The sequence below is a fragment of the Thamnophis elegans genome, chromosome 2 (genome assembly GCF_009769535.1).
Source record: "Thamnophis elegans isolate rThaEle1 chromosome 2, rThaEle1.pri, whole genome shotgun sequence".
Taxonomy (NCBI): Eukaryota; Metazoa; Chordata; class Lepidosauria; order Squamata; family Colubridae; genus Thamnophis; species Thamnophis elegans.
The window spans coordinates 120,053,472-120,077,653 of NC_045542.1; the positions used below are offsets into that span (position 1 = coordinate 120,053,472).

The window sequence follows — 24,182 nt, forward strand, 5'->3', positions numbered from 1 at the left end:
AATCTTTGGAACTCCCTACAATTCCTTTCGTACCCAATGAATCTTTTGGAAATAATCAACTAAATCTATGCCTGAAATAAGCAGGAACTTTACACGTAGGTCGGGATGGATGACATACATCTCTATTGGCTTTTGGAAATAGACAGTTATGAAACTGTGGCCGATTTGTTAACTCCAAATGAAAAATAGCATTTACACACGGAGATCAATGGAAAAAGAGAAAGGCCAACCATTCTTCTCACTCTGCTCTCAACAATCACTATGGAGATGGAGGAAGGGAAGAAACACCTTCCCCTCCCTGCCAATTTGAAACAAGAGGTAGAAGGAATGGTTCCTGGTCATTTTAGGCACATAGAAGGGGATGGGATGGAGAAGATTGTGAGGGAATTAAGTTAGGAGCCAGAATTTCTCAAGACAGAAACATCAGTTACAGATAGTCCTCAACTTATGATCACTTAATGATTATTTAGAGTTATAACAGACACATGCACACCAGAGGTGGGTTGAACCAGTAGTGGTATTTTGGCCTGGGGCACAGAACCGGCAGCAACCCAAGCTGGCCACGCCCCTGAACTGGTTCCCTGCGCATGCATGCAGAGTTCACTGTAAAATGTTCTGTGCATGCGCGAAGAACAATTCACGTTAAACTGCGCATGGTAGTAAAACTGGGAGCAACCCACCTCTGATACACACTCTCTCACACACACTCACACACATACATACCTGTAGACACATGATTGCATTTTGGACACTTAGCAACCAGCTCACCTTTACGGATGTTTGCATCATCCTGCAGTTTCGTGACCACAGTTTGTGACATTTTTGCTAGTTTTTGTTGTTTGCCTCTAGTTAACAGTAAAAATCACCCTTTGGGGGAAATTAATTTGCTTAACAATTGCCATGTTCGCTTAATGACCACTGTGAAAAATGTCAAAAAAATAATAATTGGGTCCAGTCACATGATGTGTCAACTTACAACCCCAATGACTTTTTGACCATAATTCTGGGCTCAAGTATGCCAACCAACAACACTAATCTAGCTCCAAGGCTGAAAAGCACAAAGCAAACACTTTATTACATTGGGAATTAAATAGAAGAAAGAGCTGCTCTGATTAACTGCTGTAGATATATACAAAATTTGCACTTTGTATTGAAAGAGGAAAACAAACTGTTTAAAGTGGTTCCATTGTACACAAAAAGATATTATCTAGGGAGGAGATGTTAAGTGTGTGGAAAATTGCATCAAATTCAAAGTCTGACCGCCGGCTGAATTCTAGCCTGGGAATCTGCCATCCTCTTCACCAGAAGTAAAGTTTTCAATGAAAGGCTCCAATTTCCATCCTAAACAGGGCGTTAAGGTTTAAGTAGTAGGGGAGTGCACCATGGTAGAAAACCCAGCACTAAAGTAAGAAAGAATAAAGGAGTTTTGTTTTAATAAGGACAGCAAAAGAAAGACATGAGGAAACAGGAGAGCAGAATGAAGGTGCTTAAGACTAAGATCTGCATATCGAAACTAGCGTAGACAAACAGAGAGATGGAAGGACAGAGAAGGGGAACAAAAGTGCCTCAGTCAGGGAGATGAGTGGTTTAAAACTGTGATGAATAAAAATAGATGAATAAATAAAAAAACAAAAACAAGGCTATAGAACAGAGTTAAAGCAATACTAGAGGAAAAAAGACATAACCTGGCATAGCCACTCCATATTTTTCCTGCCAAATTTACATTACTGGATGTAGTTCCCAGGGAGATTGGGCAGAGGGTCTACATTTTAGGACTACTCAAACAAAATATATTTCTTAACCTCCTTGCTTTTCTGAGGACTTCTGGCCAGGGCTGCCTGGGAACCAAGAAACGTCTAATTCACTCTTCCCCTGAATCCCACATCCCAATTCTCATTGGAAGAATTAGCTCTTTTAGTTATTTTTCTTTATATATGCATTTATATATTTGTATCCTGCCTTTATTATTTTTTTCAAATAACTCAAGGCAGCGAACCTATCCAACACACAACAACAACCCTGTGAAGTGGTTTGGGCTGAGAGAGAGAGAGAGAGAGAGAGACTGGGCCAAAGTCGATCAGCCAACTTTTATGGTTAAGGCAGGACTAGAATTCACAGTCTAGCCTGGTGCCTTAATAAATAAACTGAACTGGCCCTTTGTGGAATAGTTTTTAACATATTAACAGAGTTGGAAGGGACCTTATATGTCATCTAGTCCAACCCTCCACTCAAGCACGGGACCCTACACCATTTCTGACAAACGGCAGTCCAATCTCTTCTTGAAAGTCTCAAGTGATGAAGCCCCCACAACTTCCGAAGGCAAGCTGTTCCACTGGTTGATTGTTCTCACTGTCAGAAAGTTCCTGTTTATTTCTAGGTTGAATTGCTCCTTGGTCAGTTTCCATCCATTATTCCTTGCCTGGCCTTCTGGTGCCTTGGAAAATAGCTTGATCTCCTCTCTGTGGCAGCTGCTCAAATATTGGAACACTGCTATCATGTCTCCCCTGGTCCTTCTCTTCACTAGACTAGCCTCGCCCAGTTCCTGCAACCATTCTTCATATGTTTTACCCTCCAATTCCCTAATAATTCTGGTTGCTCTCCTCGGTACTTTTTCTAGAGTCTCAACATCTTTTTTATAGTGTGGTAACCAAAACTGGATGCAGTACTCTAGGTGTGGTCTTAGTAGGGCTTTATAGAGTGGTATTAGTACCTCACTTGATCTTGATTATATACCTCTGTTAATGCAATTTAGGATTGCCGTTGACTTTTTTGGCTGCCCCTGCACACTGCTGGCTCATATTTAGCTGGTTGTTATTATGTTATTTTTAGTTATTATGGAATACTTTAAGTCACCAGCTAGCCTGTAGGACTCTAGATCCATTATAGGCCATTCATTTTTAAATTACCCCAAATCTTGGAAAAGTAGAATTATTGTTCTAGAAAAGCATAACTACTACATGTGCCAAAGAAATTAGGTATAATTACTGTAAGTGTACTGTTGAGTCATCTGTCGGGAATGTTAGTACTGCAAGTTTCTCCCACAGAGTAGGAGTCTGACTGGATTTATTCCTCTGCTTCCCTCACCCCCTCCCCTTTCCTTCTGGGTGGGCAGCAAAACACATAGATGGTGACCTCTAAGGAGGCTTTCCATTCTAAAATTAGGTAATTTCAATGTTGGAAATTTCTTAAGGTGTATGAGAAGAAATGAGATTCTTAATATGGGATAAGGAGACAACCATTTTATTGTCTTTATTAGTTTTATAATGTATGCCGTATAATGTACTCTACCAGATCAATTGTTATCCTAGTGTGAATGACAAGGTTTTTTGAGCCTGCCTACTGCAGTTCCCCTGAGCACTGCGCCATCTAAAATGTACTTGTTCAGACAAATAATGAAAATGCCAACGTGTCTGAGATTAAGTAGCTGTTGCCTTAAAGTCCAGACGATTTAAGACAAACCTATTTAAGTTTATTGCACAGTGGTTTGAAATTCCACTGTGATGATGTCAAATTAGTTGTTGCAAGTCACGTCCAAATAATCTCTGTCGCTTCTGCATTATCAGGAGAAAATGCATTTAAAGTAAAATAGAGATAAAGTGAAGAAAACAAATTTCTTAAAAGGTAGTGCAAAACAGAGGGGTCCTTGTCATGCATATGGTCAAAAGCAAGAGGATTTTTTTAAAAACACAATTTCTTGATTTTTAGGCAATTTTGGGGGTATGGTGCTTAGATGAATCAATTTGGAATGGTGTATATGTCTACTTTTGGGGGGTTTCTTGCCTTTAAGCATACTCACAATTTGGGGCAATTGTTCAGAGACAGCTCAAGGGCATGTATACATAAATGGGGGTCTGATGGAGTTCAAAAGCCTCACTTTGTCAACCCTTAAGTTTAGGGCACCCAGAATCATTATAGCATACCTGAGCTGCAATAATCCAGGATAACTACAAACACATTTACTGCAGTTTAGGGATTGTCTGGTTTTTACTGCCCAAATATGCTGTAGTGTACTTACTAATTTACATCTCTAAATCACAAAACATTATTTTGTTGTCCTTGCACATTTAAGTGCACAGCATAAAACATACACAAAAAAAACCAGTTATATTTAACCCAAGGCAGAGTCAGTCTTTCATAGGAGTAAATGAACACTACCCAGTCAGTGCTATCATGGGAAGGCTAAAACCCTATGTGCCTCGCTCATCATCATCATCATCTTTTAATGAGCACATAATCCCTTGCAAAATGGACTATGGGCAACTGAATGGAGCTGAGTGTTTACTGGCCAGATGCCCTTCCTGTTGCCACCATGTGATTCACCCATCTTGCCTATCTAATCATAAAAGATGCTGGGGAGAAAAGGTCACTGAAAAAGCAAGCATCTCTGTTACAGAATTCCTTGCTACTTTCCTTTTTGGCCAAGGGAAAGAATTTTTGATGAGATGAAACCTTGCCAGACTTTCTCTGGCATAGGGACAAGAGACACAAAGGTGCCTTATAGACAAAGTGGGTAAGGATTCTGAACAACACAAATGATTACTTTTGACCCTATTAGTGTGTTTGTCTGCTGCCAGAACCACCACCAAGGGAAAAGCTAATGAGGAAAGCTAATGTAACAAATACTGAGCCAGGTAGTCAAAGATTTGATACCATATATAACGGTGTCTTCCTATTTCATTGTCATAAAATTCCCTTTTATCCCAACAGGCCAGCTCTTTATGGAATCAAATGGAATCAAAATATGAACGAAGGCAAATAGGTGTCCCAGGATAATGTTGCATGATCCAATCTGGATAGGTCACTGGGACCAGAGGCTTTGTCCTTCGAGCTATTGGATACTTCAGAGAACATCTCCCTAGCAAAGCATGTGCTGTTCCCTGTGTGGTATTTACAGTGCCTGTTGTAAGTGAACAGCACACACACTACTAGAGACAGGTTTCCTAAAGATGGACTCCAGCACGAATCTGAAAGTTCGGAAGACGAAACCTCTGGTCCTGGTGACTGACTTAGCTTGGATCATGGAATCAAAATAGTCCAAGGAATTGGAGAAACCCTGTGGAAGTACTTCAACTAACATCTCTGTTCTCTAAAGCAATGATAGGCAACTCATGTGCCATGAACTGTATATGGTCCCAAGCACCTAAAGATCATCTTATTGAAATTGAGCAACAGTTTCCAGCCATAGACTATTTCCAACTTTTGTTCTCTTCAAACATAAAGAATGAGAACAGAAAACTACTGGGAAATAAATCATTCCTATTCCCCCATAACTGCTCTAAAGAAATTATGAAAGAATTAGACAAAATTGTACTGCCAGAGTTTGGCAAATACTCTTCAGGGGGAGGAGCTGCATGATTTTTAAGAGTAAGAATGGGAATGTCTGCTTCTTTCTCATTCCTCTCAATTCTACCTTTAAATCTTATTAAGCTTCCAAACAAAGCTCACATTTGTTTGGCCCTGTCACTACTGGTGACATCCACATGGCATTCAAAAGTCTCTTACAGCTGCAGCAAGGCAGGGGGACTGAGTTGTAGCTTTTACAAGTCCTTGGGCTTAATGAACTTGTTAGAGAGGAAGCAGATGTCTTTTTAATGCATTTTATTATTATTTATGTCCTTCAAAACACAGTCAGCTGCTCTTCTCATCCGTAGAGGCTAATGCTTAACCCACCAATAGAGCCTCAAATTTCTACTTGAAGGTCCCCTGGAAAGACCACTACTGCTAAATGGCAGATGTGAGGAGCTCAGAATGACCAAAATTTCGAATGAGTTCTTCCTCTTATGCTCTTTAAAAAACACACTCAAAACAATTACGGACAGAAGCAAGGAAAAAGATGGCTGTATACCTGATCTGCTTTATGTCAGCAAATCAGAGGTGGTATTCTGCCGGTTTACCCCAGTTCGAATGAATCTATAGTAGCGGTGGCAGGAGGCTCCGCCCACCTGCCCAGACATCATCACAGACGGTTCCAAACCAGTAGCGAAGGTAAGTGGATTTCATGCCTGCAGCAAATCCTGCTGCCTTTAGCATATGGGGATGCTATATTGAAGTCCAAATTCACAGATGTAAATGTTGTTTGATGGGAATTAAATCACAACTCCTTCACAGATCCTTTGAAGGCCGATGCGAGAATACAGAATTGGAAATGAATGCTAATTTAATTCACCTACACATTTTACGGAAACCTGTTTTTTTGCTTCATAAATTGAGGTTTCCAAAGAGTGCTATGGTCACTGCCTAAATAACATGGGATACTAGAAAATAAAAAAAATAAAAAATACTTAGGAGATAGTTAAAGGGGGAAATTGTCCATCCATATTGGTAGATGGGAATTCTCCTAATTAAGTGAAGTTGATAGTTTTAAAAATGATCCTTTCACATATCATTCTGAAAGGTTGGATATAGTTGAAACATAATCAGTAATGAAAGGAGCCATTGGCTGAATGAAGATTCTACAATCATTTCACCAATAAACATATTAACCTGAGGTAATTCAAGGCCCAGAACATGTATGACTTTCATGTTGAACAATTGTTTGGTATTTACATTTTTTTAATATTTTAATTTGTCTTTCCACCCTAAAGCCAGTATGTTCAAGAGAACCTTTGGGTTTCTTAAGAATCAGTGAAGATCAATGATAAACTTGCCAAATAAAAGAAAATAAGAAAAATGTAATCATCAGTTGTTCTGCAAAAAATAATAATAATAATAATCAAAGAAATACTGCCAGAATTTGGAAAAGAGACATATTTCATGAAGTAGACTACCTTCTCCAACTGTTTGGGAGATAAAATTCAATATTGCTGGAGGACACATTTAGGGAAGTAAACCATATCAGATTTCCTCAGCAAAACTTCATTTTGTTGCAATACACAACTGCAACATCATATATCTTTCTATCTGCCTATAGCTTCCATTGCTCATCTTTTTTCCCCTTCGAAGGCAAAATCTCCTTACCAGCCAACACCACCACCATTGTGTAAGGCAACCCAGGTTGCTCCTCTAAATGCATCTCCTACAAAATTCTGAACAGCCATATCTGTTAGGGAAGAAAAAGAAAGACAAGACAACAGCATTCAATGGTAAAGGAAAAGAAAGATCTTTCTTTTAAGAATTGGGGGGGGGGGGAAGGCAAAGGTTTTGTTTCAGCACTTCATGAGCTCTATTCAGGTATTGCTGGTTCTCTTGTATTATTATTATTATTATTTTTTAAAAAATCCAAAGTCTAGAGGGTTTCTCTTCTGAGAAAACGGGACACTGAGAAGTTCCTGGAGATACAAATCTAGAAAATAAATAAATCTTCCATGTCCACTGATAGAAACAACAATAAGTCCATGAGACCTTTTACTTCTCCCAAATATCTCTTACATTTATCCGAATTACTCATTTAGAATTAAAACATCCTATTTAGCCTGAGCACCATTGAATGCAAAAAAATTCAAAAAAATCTTTCTCCACTGCTTACCAGTTAATAGCTGGATGTTTAAACTGGGTTTCAGTCATACACAAGCTATCCTGGCTATTAGAAGCATCATGATGAGAAGGTTCAATAAAGAACTCTGGTGCCGGGGTGTGTGTGTATCAAAAACTGCAAGCTGGCAGTCATGACAGCATGATTGAAGACCTACCCATTTTGTACATGAATGGATGTAATCTGCATGAAAAGGTAGTGGTTTGATTGTGCTTCTGTGACCACCATCTTGTTTGTTGTTTTTTTTAAGTATCTATTACCATTCCCTACCCTGCATGCAGTTGTCAGGGCATTACTGAGCCAGAGAAGCAGATGCTAAATATGTCCTCCCTTTTTTCTTCTTCTGTTCAATCAAGTCCAAGTCTCAGAGACTGTTTGGACATGTCCCTGCAATGTTCTTGGCAAGGTTTTTCAGAAGTGTTTTGCCATTGCCTTTTTCCTAAGGCTGAGAGAAAGTGACTGGCCCTAGCTGGTTCTGTGCTTATGGCAAGACTAGAACTCACAGTCTCTCTGTTTCTAGCCTTCATGTCTTAACCACTACACCAAACCAGCTCAAACATTCTCATAACAACCTAGTCGATATGAAAATAAAGTGACCCAAAAAATTTCTTTCAATCCTGAAAAGTTATCAGGAAGTAGGAACATAACTTCACGTTTGAGATTTTGCTGTCCTGAATGTCACAAACTATTTGCTGCCATGATTGTGCTAATCTAAAAAATATTGTCGCTGTTCATTTGAGAGAGACAAACTTAGTTCGGAATTTATATTGGAATAAAACCAGGATCTATTTAAATCAGCAGTTCTGCCTGGGATGATCAAATGCAAAAAGAGGGTAGGACTACCATCTGAGATTTCCAGTAGGTTCAGTTAGACAACTGGAAGTAGGAAAAAGTGAGCTGTGAGTCCTGGTGTTATAGTGGTTAAACTGCAGTACTGTAGTAAACTCTGCTCACAGCCCAGAGTTCGATCCTGATAGGGCTCAAGGTTGGCAGCCTTTCATTCTTCTGAGGTTGATAAAATGAGGACTCAGAGAGTTGGGGACAATATGCAGATAATGTTTACATTGTAAACTGCCCACAGTGTGCTGTAAAACACTGTGGGGCTCTGTATAAGCCTAAAACCTATTGCTATTGTTTGAAATTTCTCCTTTTAAAATACATTTTGCTTTCTGTTATATTTGGCAAGTCTAGAACTATCTTGGTCTCACGTTCAGATTACACATAATTAAGGTTACTTTGATCCCTATTACAGGATGTTACAGTCTGGAATATTCTTGGATTCAAAATATTCCATTCTAATCCCTCTTTTTCCTGGTTTCCTTCTGGCCCAAAGATTACCAGCAGAGAACTCCTATGTCTCTTTTCTTCTAAATATTTTCTGTAGTTCAGGCTTCAAATACAGATTTCCCCTCCCCTTTTACCCCCTTAACTCTTTGCTGCATCTCATCTTGCAAGATGCAATTTCTCACTGACTATGTTTAATTACTACCTTTTCTGTCTACTTATTGCACCTGAACTAACAGCAGGATTACTCTCCAAGGTGCTGCAGTTTTTGATTTACAAGCAACCATTATGGGAAATGAAATCTTTACATCAAAAGGTGAACCAGTTATAGGCATGAAATATAGTTGTTCATCGTATAGAAATTCTGTTTACTAGAAATACTTGCAATCTATTCAGCTAACCTGCACAAAATGCAGAACCGTCATAGATATTTGAGGTTTCTCGGTAAGGACTGTCTGCCCCACTCACATCATGGTGGTCTCGACTAAGAACAACTGGTGCCTGAAAAAGAAGTACAGGTTTATAGGGAAAAAATATAGAGGGGCATCAACTAGGCTCCTTGGCATAATTCTGTTCATTTAGATGAAGAGATCAATTGTTCTGTTTCAGGTAAAGTTCCAGAATAGGGAAATCAGCAATTTGATATTTGCATTTTTAGTGCCAGAAAAGCTGGGAAATTATGCACCTGAAAACTGATAGTTTCAGAAGCTGTAAAATGTAGATTGAGAGGTTGAATTTGGTCTTGGGGCTCTGCACCTCATCTGTATAATGAAAGAATCAGGAAGCACACAAAACCTCCCTTCATTAAATTAGGAAATACTGTGAGGTTTTTCAATAAGAAATTATTCAGTAATCTGACAACATGGGATATGTTTACAACCTATGGTTAATATTATATTATAGTCGCACTCATTTCAAACAATTAGTCTTTGTTACTTTACTGGAAATTCTTTGACTTTACATGGTTTGCATTTTTATAAGAAACATTCTTGTCCCATCATCTACTCTATTTCTCTCAATATGACCTTTTCAATCTCCAAATCAATCTAACATGTCAAAGAAAATTAACAGGTTACGTTGAATAAAAACACAGAAGAACTGTACCTTAATTCTTCCTTCAGCAATGCCTTTGTTAATAGCCACTGCAATAGCAACACGGCCTTTTTGATCAGAATACAGAATTCTGGCTTGGGAACCAACAACCTAAAATACAGAAATAATATAATGATCCATGGGTTGATTATATATGTATGTATGTATGTATGTATGTATGTATGTACGAACGCACGAATGCACGCACGCACAAATGCACGCACGCACAAATGCACGCACGCACGCACGCATCCATGGGTTATCTCCACAGTCCAGATGTGGATCAGAGACAATGCCAGTCTGTTTAATGAAGAAAGCAGGACAGTGAATTTACACATATCCACCCTCCATAATTAAGGATTTCTGCCTATGATTTTGTCTCCATTTACTTTTCATAATATCTAGTTATAAATATATTTGCCATTTTCTACTTATTTAAAATCAAGATTCAAAGTCTACTACTAGGTTTTGCATTATTTTAAATAAAATATAGATCTGTGGATTGAACTGGAATCTAAAAAGGAAGATTTTCTTGCCCATAATATAAAAATACTTGCAATAATTGCATTTGGATTTTTCCTAGAGGCATTGTATGGTTTTTCCCTAGAAAGATAAGCATATTGGCTTCCAATATTAAAAATGACTCATCTAAAGACTTAGGGTTAGGGTTTTTTTTGTATAGTCATCATACAAGAACTTTAGTGCAATGAAAGCAAATTAGAATTAAATTGTATTTGGAATTAGTTTTTAATCTATAAATTTTTCAGATTAAGTATTCAGAGTGTTTCCAAAGAATAAACAGACTCACAGATTCTGACTCTGATTTTACCATTGTTAAAGATGGTGAGCTAATGTTATTGTCCCAGGCCCAAGATATCTGAAGGATAATGCTAATCTATGGTTTGAAACTCAAGGAGGAGACAGAGACAGTAGCTGTCATTCTAGTAGGCCCTAATATTGTTTGCCAATGATAGAATGTGCCATAGCATAAAAATACAAAATTCACATATCGGGCATATTTATGTGGCACCCTTATGCTGTGCTCTCATTGATTTAACTTCAAACTAAATTTAAGACAGTCCTGTCCAGGCTGAGATGCTTGCAAGGTATTCAGTCTAGAGTTCAAGCTACCATGATTAATTCCCCTGCTGCTGGAAAGAAATTCCTTTCTTTCATCTTCCCTCTGTAACATCTGCTGCAGATGCTGTGACAACAGATGTTTCTTACTGGGATAACAGTTATAACCCTTGCCTGATGTGCAAAATATTCCTGACTCAAAACTCAGTAGAAATATTTTCTTTTACATTGCTATTTTCATTTCCTGAGCTACTGAATTCCTTTTTTTAATGAAAAAATGTTTCAGAAAAATATGTGACTCAAAGAAAGAAAAACATTAATTGAAAAAATACTGCTGGTTTCAAACCAGGGACATTTTATATGTAAGGCTTTAGAGTTACCATGGGGTCCCTGGTGCTCTCTGAGAATGGTGTGGGGTTTTTCTTTTTTCTTTTTGCAGATGTTTTATTATCAAAGTAGGTAGCATTTTACCTATCATAGTTTGGTAATGAACTGCAAGAAAACCACAAAATTCAGAGAGCACCAAGGATCTCCACAGTTCAACCTTGAATTACAAATATTCTCTTCTATTTGTACCATTTAGGCTATAGATGGCAGCCTTCAGCCCAACCTTTTTCTATTTACAAAGTCTAATTTTACATGTAAACATCCTTATCTTATAGCAATAGCAATAGCAGTGGACTTATATACCGCTTCATAGGCCTTTCAGGCCTCTCTAAGCGGTTTACAGAGAGTCAGCATATTGCCCCCAACAATCTGGGTCCTCATTTTACCCACCTCGGAAGGATGGAAGGCTGAGTCAACCCTGAGCCGGTGAGATTTGAACCGCTGACCTGCTGACCTAGCAGTAGCCTGCAGTGCTGCATTTAACCACTGCGCCACCTTGGCTCCCCTCCTTGGCATCTGATTTTCAAGTAATTTTTTTAAAAAAAATAGAAAAATAAGGGTCCTGCTAGCCATTTTAAATGTTAAGCCCAGGAAGTAGGTCAAGATGAGATTAATAGAAAGAGATTGGATTACACTATGTGGAAATTGCTTCAACAGACAAGCATGAAGGACTTTGATTGGATGCCCCACTGCGCAATGGAATTGGGATGATAAAACATGTTCTTTCAAGAAATGATTTTAAGGCATCTTTTAACATTGTCAATCACCTTGAGTATCTTATGGGCAGAATGGCGAATTAAAAATCATAAAAATAAATAGAATAAAAATATGAAATAATGGCACTGTATTCCAGTTAAGAATCATTGTAGTTGGATTTACATACCAAATTATGTCTTCTGGCTTCCTGAATCCAGCGTATGTTATCATAATACTGCTGTTTCACAGATGGATTTGCTAGGCAAGAGACGATTACACAAAATGGTTCATAAAAGCAGTATCAAAAGACCACTGCCAGTTTACAAACAGGTTCTGAAGTATGCACAAAACAATGCAGGAAACACCTGCCTTTAGGAGGAATCCAGTAATATTATACAAATTATCACAGGAGAAAGGAATAAAATATTTAGTTGTCTTTAGATTTATAGGTAACCTGCATTGTCTGGAGGCAAGAAAAGGATAGCACAGCTGTAATCAAGTTTGGTATATTATTCAAGAGAAATATAAAATGCACCTATGAATAAATGCTTGATAATGAGATATTTGAAGTATTTCAAACTTTCTACAAAATCTGAGTACACAAAATCCGAATCAGACTAGAAAAATTAATATGTCAACTTTTTAAAGAGAAATAACCAAAATATTTGATTCTTGCAGCGATTATACTGCATGACAAACTCTGCAAGAAAAATGTACTTTATGCAAGTATTTACCAGATATAAATAACACTGATATCTATTGCGGGTTTGGTGAAATATAACATAAATTATATAACAGGACAGCCTTTCAAAATAATTGGTCCTCACACTTATGACTGTTGCAGCACCTCCATGATCATGTGATCAAAATGTGGGCACTTGGCAATTTGCTTATATTTACAGAAAGAGTGCAGAGAAGAGCAACAAAGATGATTAGGAGACTGGAGGCTAAAACATGAAGAACGGCTGCTGGAACTGTTTAATGAAAAGAAGGACTAGGGGAGACATGACCACAGTGTTCCAATATCTCAGGGGTTGCCACAAAGAAGAGGGAGTCAAACTATTCTCCAAGGCACCTAAGGATAGAACAAGAAGCAATGGGTGGAAACTAATCAAGGAGAGAAGCAACTTAGAACTGAGGAGAAATTTCCTGACAGTTAGAACAATGAAACAGTGGAACAGCTTGCCTCCAGAAGTTGTGAATGCCCCAACACTGGAAGTCTTTAAGAAGATGTTGGATAGCCATTTGTCTGAAATGGTACGGGCTTTCCTGCCTAGGCAGGGGGTTGGACTAGAAGACCTCCAAGGTCCAAGGTATTACTATGTTATGTGATCACAATTTGAAACTTTTCTTGCTGGCTTCCAACAAAGTCAATGGGCGGGGGAGTGTGATTTACTTAACAACTGCAGTGATTTCCTTAACAAGTGTGGTACAAAAAGTAAAATCGGGGATGACTGCTTTGTTTAGCAACAAAAATTCTGGTCACAATTGTGATTGTTAGTTGAGAACTATCTATAATTCCCAACCAGTATGCTGGAAATTTTGGAACTTTCGATCTGATATAACAAAGGTTGGGGAAATAACAGCCTTTAATTATTTTTTAAAGTCATCTTGGAAAGCAAATGGAGCAAATCTGATATTCAAAAATGTTAAGGACTTCAGAACTACCTTCACAATTGCTCTATACATTTTCTTATTTTCTTTAAAGATGCCTCTCATTCCAATGGCGAAATATGTGCCTCCTTAAAATAGTCACAATCAGATTCTTACCACGATGACATGATGGTTGTCCCATACAATCAAAAAGGTTACATTGTGTAAACACTAACTGGAATTGTCTTTACAGCTGTCAGATAAATGCTGATACCATTGCAATTTATAGACATATTTTAGTAGACATGTTGCAATTTATGTTTTTCAGCATTAACCATTTGACATGCTAATGAAAGCAATTTCCATATAATATTGGTGTAGATAATATGCACATTCCAGTAAATGAAAAATGAGAGAGGACAATTTGTATTCAATTTGGACTGAATAAAGCATAATTAATTTTACATTTGAATCTAATGTCTTTGGGGTTTTATTACATTTAAGCATTCTCCATTCAGAATTTTCTCTATGAATTAAAAAGGAAAAAAGAAACACATGAAGAAAGGGGGGTTTGATTATTCACCAAGGACCGGGGTGACAGAGAATATCTCATCAGCCATTTTCCTGCACATAAGTTCCAGTTCAATATATTTGCAGTCTAGGTTGACATGAATACAGGTAGTCTTTGGTTGCTTAGTGACCATTTGAAGTTATACTGGACCTCTCAAAAGCTATTTACCACCCAGTTCTGAAGTTCCAATGTCACCCCTTGCCCGTCAGGATTCCAAGCAACACCCCCAACAAAAGAAGACTCCGAGGCTTGAAGTTCCTCAAAGTTCCATTTTATTAGATATGTCATATTTCCACATCTGGGAAAACCCGAATCTGAAAGCTTCCAGGTTTTCCCCACTTAAATGAAAGTCTAAGTCCCTGCCCAGCACCCACATGTCCATCACTTGGCCCAATCAGGCACCATCCAAAACTGGAGATGCCTTCCAGGTGCCAGGCAAGATGTCCTTGACTCCCTGAGAAAGGGATGTTAGTATGACTATATATCTGCCATACTCCATATAATCCCCCCTCCCATTTTCCCACAGCAGTAAATGTGGCAGGCCTGAAGGCCCAATGCAAAAGATGGCTTCCAGGCCTGACACTGCCCTGCAGATGCCTGACTGCATTCGGACACTTGGCAACCAGACGGCATTTACAGCTCTTTGCAGTGCCCTCTGGTCAGTTTACATTTTTGGGGGGGAAAACCCTGGCATTTACTTCAGGGGTGGATTCCTGCCGGGATTACTACTGGTTCAGCGTGCAAAAATATCGTGACCCGTCAAAACCGCAGAGGACAAAATCGCGCTCGACGAAAGCGCGCATTTGACGTCATCACAGCACGACGAAAAAAATTAAAAATTGAAATAAAATTAAAATTAAAGCAAGCCGATTCACATAAAGGTAAGGGTTAGGTTTAGGGTTAGGGTTAGGGTTAGGTTAAGAGTTAGGGTTAGGTTTAGAGCGTTAGGGTTACGTTTAGCGTTAGGTTAAGGGTTAGCGTTAGGTTTAGCGTTAGGTTAAGGGTTACGTTTAGGGTTAGATTTAGGGTTAGATTAAGGGTTAGGTTTAGGGTTAGGTTTGGGGGGGTTAGGGTAAGGTTTTCGCTTTATTTTTACATTTTTCTATCACAGCGCGATGTTTTCGTCATGCTGTGATGACGTCAAATGCGCGCTTTCGTCGAGCGCGATTTTGTCCTCCGCGGTTTTGTGGTGGAACCCCAAAATATATATATTTTTGGGATGGGTGATTGGGAATGGGAGGCATTGTATTATGACTAGTGCTCTTTTGATTCAATCTTCAATAAAAGCTATATGTTCCATCAGGGAACCATGAAGGGCAGGTAAATAGACAGGATATAAGCTGTTCCTCTTAATATTTTCTTCACTCAGTAATAAACAGCCACCCAATCACTCACAATGAACATTTAGCAGCTGTCAGGATATTCCCTTACAACCAGCAGCTATTCTGGAGATTGTCTTTATCCTCACAGCTCAACACATAATCCTTCAAAATACACAGTTTCTCTAGCCACACTCTTCTCTTCCTCCTGATGGAATTCCCCCAGCAAAACTCCTGTTAGTTTTTTCTCATTCACTTGCTTTTTCTTGCAATGGGCAGTACTTAAGTCAAATAATAATTGAAGTTTCAAGCTCTTAGCATTAAGGACATAATAATAAGTCACCCTCTGTTTCCTTGATCAGTATAGTTGCTGCCATATTATTACCAATTTCTAATAAATATGGGGTATGCTATAGGCCAGATTGATGGCAAAGCATTATATGTTCTTCAAAGTACCTTACCCAGAATCTGATTTCTCATTACACTATTATGTTTAAAGTAATATTGGTACATGGGAAAGTGAGAAACCACAAGCAGAACACTGACTAACAAAGAGGTCAGTAGGTATTCTAAGAAAGAATAACAGGCAACTTTCCACTGAAGTTCAGCTATCATTTCTGTCTAAATTCTGCTGCTCATTTCTCTGCCAACCATAACAGCAAATCCAGTAATTAAATTGCCACCAAATCTGCTTCAGTCAGCTGGAATGTAAAAGGTCATTTTAAATATATGTGTATTTAATTCCAGTGGTTATTTTATTATGAAATGAATATCTTCTCTAAATTTACCATGTATTAAAAAGGAGGTAGTGACAGATTTTGTTTTCCTGGGCTCCAAGATCACCGCAGATGGGGACTGCAGCCAAGAAATTAAAAGACGCTTGCTCCTGGGGAGGAAAGCTATGGCAAATCTAGGCAGCGTACTAAAAAGCAGATACATCACCCTGTCAAGAAAAGTGTGCATAGTCAAGGCTATGGTTTTTCCAGTTGCAATGTATGGCTGTGAAAGTTGGGCCCTAAGAAAGGCTGAGCGCCAAAGAATTGAGACCTTTAAACCATGGTGCTGGAGAAGACTCCTGTGAGTTCCTTGGACTGCAAGGCAATCAAACCAGTCAGTCCTAGAGGAGATCAACCCTGACTGCCTGATCCTGAAGATGAAACTCAAATACTTTGGCTACCTAATGAGAAGGAAGGACTCACTGGAGAAGAGGCTAATGCTGGGAAAGATAGAGAGCAAAAGAAAAATGGGATGACAGAGAATGAGGTGGCTGGATTGAGTCACCAAAGCAGTAGGCGTGAGCTTGAATGGACTCCAGAGGATGGTAGAGAACAGGAAGGCCTTGAGGAATATTGTCCATGGGGTCGCAATGGGTCGTACACAACTTTGCAACTAACAACAACAAATTAAAAATATTTAGGGCTGTTTTCCAGTTTGAACAGTGGGAAATGCAAGGCAACTTTTCCAAAACTGGATAACATAACTTCAGAGGTTTTCTGCTCTTTGGGAATAAAAATAGCTCAGCTCTCATAATATTTGACATAATGGAACACCCCAGTCCTCAGTTAAGTGTATGTTGTCTTAATATTATCAACAGTATACATGAAAATATGTTGCGCATGTGCGGGTTTGGAATGGCGACCGGGTTTTTTCGCTCCATGCAAACTTGGCGAAAAAGCACCGGGAAACCTCCAAACGGACCGCAAAATTTTTGGAAAGAGTCCCTGGGAGAGCCTGAGACCTGCGGAACCCAAAGGACCCGAAGAAATCCGGAGGCTTAACGTTTCCCCACAGTGGCAGCCCGGGTTGTCCAGCTGCGTGAGGACGGCGGCGACGGCGGTGCGCGGCGGCGATAGCGGCGCGCGGACGTTTGGCGTCTCCCCTTACCACCTTACCACCTGGATTCCTGGAAGCCCCTGGTGCTGCCTGGTGAGCCCCCTGGCCATTTATCTGCTGGCCCCTGGTCCTATCAGTCGCCCCTGAGCAGCAGAACAGCAGCTGCTGGAGTTGGAAGGAAAGCGTGGAGGAAAGCGTGGAGGGAAAGATGGCGGCGCCAAACAGCTGACTCACAGCATTTACATCTTTACATCCTCCTTTTCTGGCCAGCCTGTTGACTTTGCTGGAGCCGAGTGACTGTGACTGTGACTGTGAGCCCTGGTGACTAGTGAGCTGAGAGGGGTTAATTTTTAACTTAGTTTTTCATCTTAAAGAAGGGGGCTGTCGGAAGCTGCATTGAAACTGCGGACTGAATGGTTGTGCTTGCTGCCGCCCCAGACGCCCCCCCCCTCGGATCTATCTTTACTCACTTTACTATCTGTTACCTATCCTACTATTTATTATCTGCTGCCTTCTCCCGCGGCCTCTAGGAAAGACCTGGCCGTCCTAGGCTGACTGGTGTGCTTACCCGGGCAGGGAAGAGGACAATTTTTGAACTGGGCCCTGCGTCGTTGTAGCCTCTTCCGGACTTTGCTCCCGGCTTACTTAACCATTAGGAGGAGTAGGATTGTGGCTGAGCTAGCAGGGAGCGATAGAGGATGGCGGCTGCAGTGGCGAGGACTGAGCCCCGAAAACACCAGTACTTTTCCCTCCATTTGCGAGAGTGGCACAAGTCAGCCTCAAACTCTGGCCCCCTACATTGGGGCCCTTATCCATCTTTAGGAAAGAGACTTTTGAATATACAGCCCGCTAACCTTCACCAGTGGGGTAAGACTACATGGTTGCCGCCTATGAATTTTGGATCTTCACATTCTATCTTGCTTGTATACAGCCACCTTATATATTACGCACTTTTGACTTGGTGGCCAAGGACATCTCCCCAGGACATAAGAAGGGAGAGGAGCGGATCACCGCTTCCTCCACTGTTTCCATATTACTATACATTATAACTGCGCAATTTTAAAATAGTATGTTGAGTGTATGGGAGTTGACTGGAATTGAATGAATGGCCCACTTTTATTAATTGTTACTATTGTATTTTATATGTTTTAAATATTACGTGGGAATTGTTAGAGTGGATAAATGAGAATGTTTGACTCGGAGGGCCTGCCGGGGAAGGCGGGGGTCAGTGGGGTGGTTGGGGGGACTACTGTCACGGGAGTGGGTCGGAGCATTACGGTCATTACGGGGAGGGGCAGATACGGCGGGGACTTTAGGGCTGGCCATTACCGGGGAAGGAGGGTTCGCTACATCACAGAGATCCCTCCTTCCGGCCCTATGAGCCCCACTCCAAGACCAGATGGCGCGAGTAGTCAGGACCCTGGTCTCAGGCTGTTGTCGCTAAATGCCAGGTCTGTTGTACACAAAGCTCCTCTCATCCGGGACTTAATTGTTGATGAGAGGGCAGACCTGGCATGTATTACTGAAACCTGGCTGGGCACAGAAGGAGGAGTCCCCCTTGTAGAGATGTGCCCAGAGGGATTTCAGGTGCTTCATCAGCCGAGAGCCCAGGGAAGGGGTGGCGGTGTGGCTATTGTAATCCGGGAGTCTCTGTTACCTCGTAGGGTCCCTGCTCCGGAGCTTGTCGGGTGTGAGTCCCTGCTGATAAAGTTGGACCTCAAGGGTCAAGTGGGTTTGCTGCTAACGTACCTGCCTCCCAACTGCGTTGCAGCAGCCCTCCCCTCGCTCCTCGAGTCAGTAGCCGAGCTGGCAGTTGAGTTCCCCAGGCTTATAGTTCTGGGGGACTTCAATTTGCCATCGCTCGGTGAACGCTCTGATGGGGCGCAGGAGTTCATGGCTTCCATGACAGCCATGGGCTTGACCCAGGTAATTTGGGGCCCAACCCATGCAGCGGGTCACATGCTCGACCTCGTATTCCTCTCGGAGCAGTGGATGTGTGATCTTGGTCTGAGGGGTAATGAGATCATACCCCTGTCGTGGTCAGACCACTGCCTACTGAGGCTTGACTTCCGGAGGCCAAACCCCCACCGTAGGGAGGAGGAACCGACCAGGTGGTTCCGCCCCAGGCGACTTATGGACCCGTTGAGGTTCCAGACGGAGCTTGGGGTCATTCCTGATACTCTCGCCCACAGTTCGGCGGAGACTCTGGTTGCCGCCTGGCATTCGGCGGCGGCGGAGTCTCTTGATCGGATTGCGCCACTACGGCCCCTCCGGGTCAGTAGATCCCGGAGGCCTCCTTGGTTTACCGAGGAGCTCCGGGAGAGGAAACGCCGGAGGAGATGCCTAGAGCACCTGTGGAGGTCCGATAAGTCCGAGGCAAACCGAGCGCTTCTAACTACCTGCACCAAGGACTATGTCCGAGCATTAAGAACTGCCAAAAGATCATACATTTCTGCCTTGGTTGCGTCCGCCGAGTCACGCCCAGCCGCCCTGTTTAGGATAACCCGCTCCCTCCTTAACAGGAGGGATGCAGGAGACCCCTTGCAGGGTAGGGCTGAGGACTATGCTCAATTCTTGGCGGACAAAGTAGCTCGGTTTCGGTCGGACTTGGACTCCACCGCAGTAGATCCAGCCGAGACACAGGAGGACCACTTGGCAAATCATCTCTGGGTTGAGTTCCAGGATGTTGCCTCTGGGGATGTGGACAAGGCCATTCGAGCTGTAAGTGCCTCCACCTGTATTCTGGACCCGTGTCCCTCCTGGCTGGTTGCCAACAGCAGGGAGGTGACACATGGCTGGATCCAGGCGGTCGTGACCGCCTCCCTTCGGGAGGGGCACTTCCCCGCCGTACTTAAAACGGCGGTGGTGAGACCCCTCCTGAAGAAACCATCCTTGGATCCAGCCATTTTAAACAACTTTCGTCCTGTCTCCAACCTCCCCTTTATCGGGAAGGTTGTTGAGAAGGTGGTGGCCTTCCAGCTTCAATGGGCCTTGGAGGAAGCTAGTTATCTTGACCCCTTCCAGTCTGGCTTCAGACCTGGTTACAGCACAGAAACCGCTTTGGTCGCATTGACCGATGATCTCTGGAGGGCCAGAGATGGAGGCTATGCGTCCATCCTGGTTCTCCTTGACCTCTCAGCGGCTTTCGATACCATCGACCATGGTATCCTTCTGCGACGACTGCGGGAGGTGGGAGTGGGAGGCACTGTTTTACAGTGGTTCTCCTCCTACCTCTCGGACAGGTCGCAGTCGGTGTTGGTCGGGGGGCAGAGATCGTCCCTGAGGCCCCTAACATGTGGGGTGCCGCAGGGTTCGGTCTTATCCCCCCTACTATTTAACATATACATGAAACCGCTGGGCGAGATCATTCGGAGGCACGGGATAAAATACCACCAATATGCGGATGATACGCAACTGTATCTGTCCGCCCCGTGCCAACTCAATGAAGCGGTGGACGTGATGAACCAGGGTCTAGAGGCCGTTAAGAACTGGATGAGCGCTAACAAACTGGTACTCAACCCGGACAAGACCGAGTGGCTGTTGTGCTTCCCTCCCAATAATTTGGCTAATGTACCAACACTTAGGCTGGGGGGTCAAATTTTATACCCCTCAGATAGGGTCCACAACTTAGGAGTCCTCCTGGACCCACAGCTGACTTTTGACCACCAGCTGTCAGCTGTGACCAGGGGGGCATTTGCCCAGGTTCGCCTGGTCCGCCAGTTGCGGCCCTACCTAGACCGGGAGGCTCTCACAACAGTCACTCGAGCCCTTGTGATCTCTAGGCTGGAATACTGCAATGGGCTCTACATGGGGTTGCCCTTGAAGTGCATCCGGCGACTACAGTTAGTCCAGAATGCAGCCGCGCGAGTGATAGTGGGCGCACCGCGGTTCGCCCACGCTACACCCGTCCTCCGCGAGCTGCACTGGCTACCTGTTGGTCTCCGGGTGCGCTTCAGGGTACTGATGACCACCTTTAAAGCACTCCATGGTAGTGGATCTGGGTACTTGAGAGACCGCCTTCTGCCGATTACCTCCCTTCGACCAATTAGATCGCACAGACTGGGCCTCCTCCGAATCCCATCTGCCAGTCAATGCCGACTGGCGACCACACGGAGGAGAGCCTTTTCTGTTGCAGCTCCGACCCTGTGGAACGATCTCCCCGTTGAGATCCGTACCCTCACCACCATCCAGACCTTCCGCGCAGCCCTCAAGATCTGGCTCTCCCAGCAGGCCTGGGGATAGGTTCCCAATTCACCCGCCCGAGTGTTTGATTGCTGAACGAAAGTTGTGTTTTATTATTTTTCTTTGTTCACATTTTGTTTTGTTTTTTGATACTGCACTCCCCTCCCTTGTGATTGTAAGCCGCCCTGAGTCCCCTCAGGGAAAAGGGCGGCCTATAAATTTTAATAAATGAAAAAAAAAAAATGAAAATGAAAATAATCTGCAAATTGCTACAGTGCCATACTAGCAGAAAATTGTCTGTATCTCTCAGAAGGCCTGATTCTCAGACTTTATGTAGAAAAGGTGCTACATTCAATCTGAAATTCTTCAGGAAGGCCAGGAAGAATTCCTGTCTGGGAAGACTATCAGACATGGTGCCAAATTCTATGGCTACTGCCTCAAACTGAAAGTAGTTCTTATCCAAGCATGATTCTCACATAATTTTTTTAACAAGATTCATGATCAGGATGTAATAACAAGCAAGTGAACTATTTTCAGTTTAGAACCAATATATTTCCGTGATTAGATAGAGGCAGGTCTCCTTGTTGATAACAAGAAAGTTTGCAAATAGTTATTTATAGTACATTTTTTTAATCTCTCTGGGAACCAACTTTCCTATCTTTAAGTTTATCTTAGCAGTCCTTCCTGAAGTCCTTCCTGTAAGACACTGAATACTTGTACAAAATGAAGCTAAGATGTAATACAATAAAAAGTACTCAACAACACTATAGGCTGAAAGATTAATCCATTCATGTTCCATGAAGATTCGAAGTTGTGTCTTACAACTCCTAAATATCTTGCTGTGGACCTCAATAGACCTGGTCTTCATGTCTTATTTGGCCTAGATGAACATATCTAAAAATTCTGAAACTGCTTGCAAATGCTGTACTAAAAAATGCCCAGATACTGTTATAATATGAATACTATGGGGGCAAGGCTACAATTTATTTTTCCAGTTAAAATTCTATCCAGGTTGAGGAAACATTCCAAAAAAAGACAATGGCAAGTTACTTGCCAAGAAATTTGTAAGGATATGCCTATGCAATCACCAGGCCTTTTGCATCATTCACTAAATTTGAATGAATGAATGAATGAATGAATGAATGAATGAATGAATGAATGAATGAATGAATTAATTAATCAGATTTTATATATCACTTGTCCAAAATACTAAAATATATGCAGTGATAAATAAAATATATTCAGGTAATAACCTGAAGAAGTTCAAGACCACGGTTATGGTCACATGCAAGGAAGTTCCATTGGTAATAATAAACACATACACACATTACAGTACATACGTTGGAGATAATTTAGAGCAAGTGCTGTTTCTCCACACAAAACATATGAGAAAAAAAGCTTTTAATTCCTCACAAAGTGTAATAATTGGATAGTTATAGTCTAAAATTACATAGTATAATATAACTGCAAGTTATTTTTCTCGTGCTCTATTATTCACTCTCTGTACCTAGAAGACAACACGTCTTACCTCCCTGGTGTATAAGTTCCTCAAGCACTGCTGTGGATATAAAATCAGTGGTTGCCAAGTCTTCTGGGTCACCAGAGGTGCAAACCCACCGAAATGGGCCAAATCCCATAGAAAAAATATCTCTGGGAAGAAAACACAGTTAAACATTGAAAAAGATAGCTTAAATTCCTGTTTTATTTATACTTATGGTCCGCAATGCTTTTCTTTCATTAACCAAGGGTAGAAGAATTTCAGCTATTTCGAACTGACTAATCCAAACACGAAGCTCTTTGAATCCCTATTTTAGAACTTTAAATAAAGCTTTACTTGCAGACATAAGCAACGTATCATGTGGCCATTTGGCCACTTAAGTTTACTAGTCATTGTTGTGCCAAAGTAACAGGAATCCAGTTGCAAAGTGCTTTTAATATCAACTATTACAATTGATTGTATTATTCAACTTGTATTTAACTTTATTTACATCACAGGTGGGACACGATGGTTCAGTGGCTAAGATGCTGAGCTTGTTGATCAGAAGGTTGGCAGTTCAGTGATTCGAATCCCTAGCACCATGTAACGGAGTGAGCTCCAGTTACTTGTCCCAGCTTCTGCCAACTTAGCAGTTCAAAAACATGTAAAAAATGCAAGTAGAAAAATAGATACCATTTTTGGTGGGAAAGTAACAGAGTTCTTTGCACCTCTGGCATTTAGTCCTGCCGGCCACATGACCACAGAGATGTCATTGAACAGTGCTGGCTCTTGGCTTAGAAGCAAAGATGAGCACCACCCCTAGAGTCAGAAATGACTAGCACGCATGTGCAGGGGAATTGTTACCTTTACCTTATACCTTTTATCTCTGGTCTTTGGCTGTAATAAAGATTCACTCAATCATGAGTTGAAAGAGCCTGCCAGTGCATCCTCTAGGTTAGTCCTGCAGATGCAAAGGTATGGCTATCATAGGGGCAAGGGAAGCAAAAGAGCTAGCGTTAGGTATCTAGCAATTCAGAAGTTGGTACCCAGATAAATGTATTGGTCCTATTTCACCAAGCCTGAGTGAAGAAAAATATGTGTGTTTATTAAATATACATTTGGATCGTTATTACTATAACTGTCACATTACTTTTCTCTAAGCCAGATTTCTCTCACAATTTCCCAAAATATTTATGATAT

General features: G+C 41.5%; 1 protein-coding gene across 2 annotated transcripts in view; it reads right to left on the reverse strand.

Moving 5' to 3' along the window:
* The window catches only part of UROC1 (urocanate hydratase 1), a 58,632-nt gene that overhangs the window by 4,217 nt on the left and 30,233 nt on the right, over positions 1 to 24,182 (reverse strand). For both annotated transcript variants that reach the window (XM_032208982.1, XM_032208983.1), the window contains 5 exons: positions 23,034 to 23,155; positions 12,195 to 12,265; positions 9,860 to 9,958; positions 9,157 to 9,256; positions 6,958 to 7,039 (listed from right to left, as the gene is read on the reverse strand). In XM_032208982.1, the coding sequence (XP_032064873.1) occupies positions 6,958 to 7,039; positions 9,157 to 9,256; positions 9,860 to 9,958; positions 12,195 to 12,265; positions 23,034 to 23,155 (474 nt within the window). The remainder of the gene's footprint in view (positions 1 to 6,957; positions 7,040 to 9,156; positions 9,257 to 9,859; positions 9,959 to 12,194; positions 12,266 to 23,033; positions 23,156 to 24,182) is intronic.